This window comes from Phocoena phocoena, chromosome 14, assembly GCF_963924675.1.
Source record: "Phocoena phocoena chromosome 14, mPhoPho1.1, whole genome shotgun sequence".
NCBI lineage: Eukaryota > Metazoa > Chordata > Mammalia > Artiodactyla > Phocoenidae > Phocoena > Phocoena phocoena.
Window position 1 is genome coordinate 7,405,687 of NC_089232.1, and position 8,927 is coordinate 7,414,613.

The 8,927-nt window shown below is 44.1% G+C and overlaps 1 protein-coding gene across 1 annotated transcript; it reads left to right on the forward strand.

The window, feature by feature from the left end:
* The first annotated feature begins 995 nt into the window (after positions 1-995).
* LYG1 (lysozyme g1) lies at positions 996-8,674 on the forward strand. The gene is given in 5 exon segments (XM_065891598.1): positions 996-1,038; positions 5,525-5,638; positions 6,560-6,690; positions 8,204-8,387; positions 8,574-8,674. Coding segments are annotated over 5 exon segments (573 nt in total).
* Positions 8,675-8,927: the final 253 nt, after the last annotated feature.

Below are 8,927 nucleotides of genomic sequence, written 5' to 3' on the forward strand. Positions count from 1 at the left end.
AAGGGGCTCGTGGAAGGTGGAGGCTTTGGGGGCAGGTGGCTGGCTCCTCAGGCATCCCCTGGGGTCAGCAGCAAGCTATTCTGGGTGGCATTTGTATATTCATTTGGTAGCTAGTGGGGGAACCAGGGCTCTTTGTACACGAGGAAGGTGATTAGAGGAATAGCTGGGATTGAGAAAGTATTTGAGAGCAAGTGCTTGATGGTGACCAGTTGTCCGATCTCTTGTCTGCTGACCCCCTTATGAGTTCAATCCTGGACCCCTATCGTGACCTGACTTCATGAGGATTTGACTTTGCTGGTGAAAATAGCCTGTTTATTGGTCTCCCCAGGCTCTGGCCCAGGTTTGTTCCTGCCTAGGAGTCCTACAGAGGGAGAAAGGGAAACATGGCTCAAGGTGACCAAAGGGGTCTGAGATTCCCAGGCTGGGGGCTTAGAGCAGTGGGGAATGTCTTCCAGCTCCTTCTTCTAACCAAAGCAAAGATGGCAAGGCACCAAGGAAAGCGTAACCTTTCCTCTTAACTGAAGGAAAAAGAACCCAAAGCAAGAGGAGCACTGATAAGAAGTTCTACTTTTGGTATTACCTTTTGATAATGAAGAGGCTATTGGGATAAGGCACATGCCTCAGAAACTGGCTTTTCAAGATCTGTAGTCAGAGCACCATATTTCTCAGGGCTGAGAGTCAAAGTATCTTGGTTTCTTGAAAGAACCTGTATTTGGTAACTCGACAGTATGTTGAGTCCCTGTGGGCTGAGCAGGAGTCTCGTCATTTTTAAGCTAATTAAAAGGATGGATGGAGCACGTGTCCCGCTCTGGCTTATTTCATTATGATTCAAATAATTAATTTTCTTAGTTCAGACAGGGGGACACACATTCATTCTTTTCACACTTTTCCATAGAAACACTACATAATGTTATGACAACAATTGACATCTTCACATCTTTGAGCTAATTTCTATTTTAAAATCATTTTAGGACCCGTAGTGCCAAGTCCTCAATATGTCTGTGCTGTGGCTACTTCTGGGCCTTCTTGCCTTTACTGGTGAGTGTGTTGCATTTTTCCCAAATGACCTTGGAGATGGGAAAGATAAGCATGGGAACATAGTGGTACTTCTGATACTTAAAACTGCAGTGGAAAATGTTCTTTTCCCCCCCAAGCTGTTCAACAAATCCTGGAGTTGCTAACAGCCACTGACAAGCAGCCTCTTGCCAGGTGCCTCACAAAAGGAGGGGGTTCTGCAGAATGTGGGGTGGACTTACAGCAGCATTGCTTGGGCCAGACTTTAAATCCATACCATTGAAAAATGCTCACTGTTCCTCTATAAAAATTCTTTCACCAGAAGTATTTATTGAATTTATTAATAGACCATATAATTCTACAGAAGCATTGACGTGATTTACCAATATAAAACTAATGTAATGAAATACAAAACTAGCAACACTGGGATCAAGGAGATGGGACTCAGCTAACCACTGAGGCTGACATCGTTGCCATGCTTGAATTTCAGATTCGGTCCTAAGGTTCCTTGCAACTGGGGCAAAGAGGAAAAGGCAATTTTTTTTTTTTTTTTGGACAAAGAAAAGTAGGAAGCATGGCTCCTCAAGAGAAGCAAATTTTTTCCTGGCTCTGAATTTTAAAAACTTCTCAGATAGGGCCAGCCTTACATTCATTCCTTTCTTTCTTGAACCATCCATTCAACAAATATTTTTTAAAATTTTACAAGGAATTTGGGGACTATAAGGAACTTTGAGTGAAGGAGACAAGACGGCAGAGTAGAAAGACATGAGCTCACCTCGTCTTATGGGAACACCAAAATCACAGCTAACTGCTGAACAACCATCAACAAAAAAGTGCTGAAGATACCCTACATCCAAAGACAAAGAAGAAGCCACAATGAGACAGTAGGAGGGTTGCAATCATGATAAAATCAAGTCCCATACACTCCAGGTGGGCGATCCATAAACTGGAAAATAATTATACCACAGAAGTTCTCCCGCAGGAGTGAAAGTTCTGAGCCCCATATGAGGCTCTCCAGCTTGGGGTCTGGCAATGGGAGGAGGAGCCCCCAGTGAATCTGGCTTTGAAGGCCAACAGGGTTTGATCACAGGAATTCCACAAGACTGGGGGAAACAGAAACTCCACTCTTGGAGGGTGCACACATGGTCTTGTGCACACCAGGACCCAGGATAAAAAGCAGTGACCTCATAAGAGACTGGACCAGACTTACTTACTAGTATTGGAGGGTCTCCTGTGGAGGTGGGGGGCGCAGCTCTGGCTCACTGCAGGGACAAGGACACTGGCAGTAGCAGTTCTGTGGAGTACTCATTGGTGTGAGCCCTCTTGGAGGCTGCCATTTTCTCACCAACACCTGGCTCCACTCTACAGCCGGTAGGCTCCAGTGATGGGATGCTTCAGGCCAAACAACCAACAGGGTGGGAAAACAGGCCCACCCAACAGCAGACAGACTGCTTAAAGTCTTCCTGAACACACCGCTGTCCAATAAGCCACACCCCCTGACACATCCCTGCCTGCCAGAGGGACAAGACCAAGCTCCACCCACCAGTGGGCAAGTACCAGTCTCTCCCACCAGGAAGCCTGCACAAGCCTCTTAGACAGCCTCATCCACCAGGGGGCAGACAGAAGAAGCAAGAAAAGCTGCAACCCTGCAGCCTGTGGAGGAAACTGCAATCACAGAAAGTTAGGCAAAATGAGATGGTAGAGGAATATGTTCCAGATGAAGGAACAAGATAACACTCCAGAAGAACAACTAAGGGAAGTGGAGATAGGCAATCTACCTGAAAAAGAATTCACAGTAGTGGTAATAAAGATGATCCACAATCTTGGGAAAAGAATGGAGGCACAGATCAAGAAGATACAAGAAATGTTTAACAAAGACCTAGAAGAACTAAAGAACAAACAACAGAGATGAACAATACAATAACTGAAATGAAAAATACACTAGAAGGAATCAGTAGCAGAATAACTGAGGCAGAAGAACAGATAAGTGAGCTGGAAGACAGAATGGTGGATTTCACTGTGGTGGAATAGAATAAAGAAAAAAGAATGAAAAGAAATGAAGACAGTCTAAGAGATCTCTGGGACAACATCTAATGCACCAACATTCACATTATAGGGGTCCCAGAAGGAGGAGAGAGAAAGGACCTGAGAAAATATTCAAAGAGATAATAGCTGAAAACTTCCCTAACATGGAAAAGGAAATAGTCACCCAAGTCCAGGAAGTGCAGAGAGTCCCAGGCAAGATAAGCCCAAGGAGGAACATGCCAGGACACATAGTAATCAAATTGACAAAAATTAAAGACAAAGTAAAAATATTAAAAGCAACAAAGGAAAAGCAACAAATAATGTACAAGGGAACTCCCATAAGGTTTTCAGCTGATTTCTAAGCAGAAACTCTGCAGGTCAGAAGGGAGTGGCATGATATATTTAAAGTGATCAAAGGGAAGAACCTACAACCAAGAATACTCTACCCAGCAAGGCTCTCATTTAGATTCAACAGAGAAATCAAAAGCTTTAAAGACAAGCAAAAGCTAACAGAATTCAGCACCACCAGAAAAGCTTTGCAACAAAGGCTAAAGGAACTTCTCTAGGTGGAAAAGAAAAGGCCACAACTAGAAACCAAAAAGTTACAAATGGAAAAGCTCACTGGTAAAGGTAAACATACAGTAAAGGTAGGAAATCATCTGCACACAAATTTAATATCAAAATCAGCAATTGTGAGGAGAGCACAAATGCAGGATATTGGAAATGCATCTGAAATTAAAAGACCAGCAACTTAACAAATCTTCCTTACATACAGACTGCTATATCAAATCCTCATGGTAACTGCAAACCAAAAATCTATAATTGATACCACACACACACAAAAGGAATCCAAACACAACACTAAAGTTAGTCAACAAATCACAAGAGAACAAAAGAGAAAGGGAAGAAAAAGGACCTACAAAAACAAATCCAAAACAACTAACAAAATGGCAATAAGAACATACATTATCAATAATTACCTTAAACATAAATGGATTAAATGCTCCAACCAAAAGACATAGACTGGGTGAGTAGATACAAAAACAAGACCCATATATTTGCTATCTACAAGAGACCCACTTCAGATCTAGGGACACATACAGACTGAAAGTGAGGGGATGGAAAAAGGTATTCCATGCAAATGGAAATAAAAAGAAATCTGGAGTAGCAGTACCCGTATCAGACAAAATGGACTTTAACATAAAGACTGTTACAAGAGAAAAGAAAAAGAAACTTTGGGGAGCATATAATGTGATTAGGGAGAGACTACAGGGCAAGGAGTAATGAGTGACACAACCAACTACTATTAAGGGTATTTGTCACCAATTATAAAGATAAAAGTGCACTGATTAAAAAATAAACAAGGAACTGTTGGCTCATTTAATTTTTAGTACACTCATAAAAGACCAAGTCATTTCATTTCCTCATTTCTCTTTGATTACTCATCACAAGATTTTAAAATAGAAGTATTTACTCCAAAATACCAGTATTTTCAGATGTCAATCCCATGAAGCTCTTAGTAAGAAAACAGAACTTTAAAATGCATTTACACAAACCTACGGTACACAGATGATGATGTGCAACAGATATATTTCCAAAGATCTGCATATTATTAAGATTTGATTATATAATCTAATTTAGTCAAAGATTAAATTAATCAAAAAGAGTAATCTAATGAGAAGTCCTTACAGGCTGGTAATAGTGAGATGATTCTGTCAAGGGGCAGCTTCCTGCCCCCTGTAGGTAACTTGTTGCTGGCTCATGTGCCCTCCTTGTGGTGTGAATTATAAATTCTAGAGAATGCCCTCCCCTTCAGTGACTAGAATGACAGTGAAAGTTAAGGAGAGAGATGGAAGGGCAAAGAGAGAAAGGGAAGAAGGGGAAAAAGGGAGCCCCGGCATAGAGATCTGGTCCTGGACCTCACAACATATCCTCCCCCCTTTGTTGTCTTAGGCTCCCACCTAGAAGTGCACACAAGAGCAGGGGAAGCCAACTCCAAGTCCCAGTTTACCAGCTGTGCCTTTACTTTGGGTCTGGGTTGAGATCCCAGGGAGGACCAGGCTTCATACTACATGTTTCTCCAGAGCAAACACAAGTATCTCACCAGACCAATGAGTTAGGAGTATTTGAGGGAGAAGTGCCGAGTTCACCTAAGACACAAGATGAGGACTAATTTCCAGGGAACACAGAATCTCTGCTTTGATTCTAAGACACCCACCCAACAGCACTGTTCGGCCCCAGAGCTTTGCAAGTAGTATAACTGCTCCAATTGTTCTCGAGTCCACGGAAGAGGAGGTAAGAAGTTAGTATCTGTGATCACTTAGTTGCCATACTGAAAATTTCAGAAGTGTTTCCATGGCAAATTGAGTTCCTGGTGTCATTGATTTTAGCACAGTTCTTTTCATTAACATCACTTCATAATGGATAGAAGCAGGATCAGAATTACTAGTTCAGTGTCTTAGGCTGACATTTTCTCCATTTGTAGGCTCATCTGAAAGCAGCAGTTGGGGATGCTACGGAGACCTCCAGACCCTCTACACCCCTGGGGCGTCTTGCGGGACTGGAAGGCGTCGAGGACTGAAATACTGTGGTATTGATCGTCTCACTGTTCACCTTGCCCCCCTCCTCTTCGTCCTCTTTCTGTCAGAAGGTGACTCCTTTTGGCAAGCGTGGTTTCCATCAGGTTTTGTCCCTTCCCTTGAGATGCCACCCCAAGCCTCCCTGTCCTTCCCCACAGTTTTGATCCTCTCAGCATATCCTTTAGGTTCCCACTACTTCCCACAGCCCCACGCAGCGGAGTGATGGAGAGAGCACGGGACGTGGGGTCCACAGAGCTTGTCTGAGTGTTAGCTCTGGGGCTTCAACAAGTCACTCAGGTCTCCTGAGCATCCACTGGAAGGGTGAGAATAGCACTTACTTTACAGTGTTGACAGCTTTGTTTGATGTAAGGTGGATGAGAGAGCTTGTGAAACCAGGAAAGTGGGCTAGCCAGGTAAATTAGTACTGGTCTTCATTTTGCCATTTCTCGTTATTTCGTAAAAGTTTAAGCTCACATGATTCTGGGTGTCACTTTAGGGCAGAAAGGTGGGCAGGCATGAGGAAACCTGCCAGGGAAACTCTCCAAGGACTCCTTGAAGAGTTGGGAGAACTCTTCTCTCATATTCTGTCACATGGTAGCTGATGGACAGGTACATTTTATTGGGTCACTCTGGGATGTTTAGGATGGGGCTGATGGTGTCTGTGCCCATGGAATTTTCCAGGGTGGGCCAGAGCAGCCCCTGAGAGCCCAGCTGAGGAGCACAGAGGACACTCCTCAGGGGATATGGACGCAAGCTCAAAGGAGGAGAATCATAATCTCAGGTCTAGGGATGGCCACGAGGGATTTCAGACCAAAACTGGGGCTTCTCAGTCCTAGACCACTGACCAGGTCCCTGGAGTGTATTTTCTCTCTCTTCCTGAACTCCTGTCTCAGCACGAGTCACACCAAGCTGCCTCCTTCCTTCTGTGTTTGCTTTAAGAGTTCGTGCTTCTGAAAGGCTGGCTGAAAGAGACATGCCATACCTCCTGTGATATCAACCCATCATGTGTACAGTTGGCCTAAAGTGCTGCATGGACCCTGCTGTGATCGCTGGTGTCTTGTCCAGGAGTCTCGTGGTGGCAATGTCCTGGTCAATGTGGACAGTATGGGCGATGGAGCCAGGGTGGTGCAGGTAACCTGCCATCAATCATGACGTGTGGCTTGTCACAACCCCAAGGGACTCCTCCACATTCGTTATTGCTGATGGCACCCCTGGAGCACTGCTCCATAGAATACGGAGTAAAAGATGCTCTCTGGAGTTGTGAGAATCACAGCTCTGCCTGGGAGATGTGACAAGCAACATTCCTGCTTCGTTTAGAGCCACAATTTCCTTTCAAAGTAAATTATGCTGTGTTTCCAGGCTGTCAGCAACCAAACCCTATTCTGGATTTCCGATAAGGTGATGGTGCAGGAGAGAGATCACAGATAGAATCCTTGCTCTGTTATTTTGTAACCATGTGACCTTGGATAAGTCATTTACTCTCCCTAGGTCTCAGTTTCCTCATCTATAAAATGCCATCTCAGAGAATTGTTATGAAGACTCAATGAAATAATGTGAAGAAGCACTTGGTATCTGATAGATTCTCAACAAATACTGAATTCCCTTTCCCTTGTCTTATTTCTACACAATTCTTAGTTATGAAGATCAATTTCAGTTTTGCACTAATTCTGCCTGGTATCACTTGCTGCCTGATAGAAACTTCCAGGGAATGGGTCATTCGTTAACCCCACTGCCGAATTAACTCTGTGCTGGTTGAATTGGCGATGCAAGGGACGTAACGAGGACATGTTTCTTCCTATGCATTTCACATTGTTGTCGATGTTGAGAAACCTGTAAGTATTGCACTCATACTTCAAGCTTTTAGGAAAACGTACTCCTCAATGATCTTTAAATTGGCTTCCCAAAGTACATGACGCTTGACAATTTAAAAGTACTTTCAAATAATTTATCTTATTTTGATGTGGGGACCCATCCAATAAACTGATGAGATGAAGTCAGTGGGGGAGGCAAGTCATCTGCCCTTTACAAGTGAGGAAGTGGATTTGCGAGGACAAAGTCATTGCCGCAAAGTCACCCAGCAGCTGGAAAAATGCAGTACTGGGACCGAGGACATCATTGGTGATGTCAGGGCAGGCATCGTTTCTCCTGCCCTGTTCTGCTTCCTTTGTAAAGGATGAGTCCATCTCCTTTGAAGATGAAGAAAGAACTCCCCAGAGTCAGACATTTCTCCTACGTATGGTGAAACCCACATGGTATACAAGAAAGTGTAGAAAAGTTACCTTTAGACATTCAGATTATCTGAAAGGAGAGTTACAAGTCCAGATAGAAAAACCCCTTTCTGACCTGTTTAGAAGGTTTATGCTTACAGCACTTCTGAAAGAGGGCATCAGACTGGTCCCTACGCTACATCTGTCACCTCTGGTTTCCAAATCTGCCTCTTACCATTACCCTGAAAACAGCTGTGAAATGTCCGCTTGTCCCTTCCTTTGCCTAAACTTGTAGCTTTACTATTTATCCTCGGGGAGATTGAAGGTGGCGATGGTTCTGCCAAAGGGGAGGAGAGAAAAAGGGAAATGAAAAAGTAGCCCTGATCCCAGGAAGCTGCATCAACCTCTGCCTCTCTCCTCGCAGGACCCTGGCCTTCGTGCCCCACCTCCTGGATCAGCAAGGCCCAGGTTTCCCAGATGACTGAGGTCCTGACTGTTAGAATCAAAGAAATCCAGAGGAGGTTTCCAACCTGGACCCCTGACCAGCACCTGAGAGCTTTGTGTAACCCACGGGTTGGTTTCCCAGCGTGGAGTTAATAGGTACAAACATAATTCATTGCACCAGATTCTCCCAAACCTCAGTTGCCTCCTAAAAAGCAACTAGGAAAGAGATCTGAGTTAACTGCTGAAGCACCCTGCCACAGCGAGGGGCTGTGGGCTTGGCATTAACCCATCTCACAAATTCCAGGTGGACTCTGTGACTACACCCGAATCAGCCAGGACCTGAGCTGTGACTTCTGCAATGGCGTCCTTGCACGAGCCAAATACTTCAAAAGACAGGGCTTCTAACGCTTCAGCTCAGACCCAAGATCAGTATCGTGCAGGCAGCTTCAGCTGTTACACAGATAAAAGTAGCCAATGAGGCCAGAAATTCTGAATCTGAGTTTGACCCAAATGTCATCAGAATAACATGAATCACATTAAAGAATTATTATCTGCATTTTGTGGTCTGGTGTGTGCAAATAAAAGGCTGTGTCTCCTTAAAGGTATTTCCACGGATGTGAGCTGTAATGTGGACTTCTGTGAAACGAATCCTGCGTCT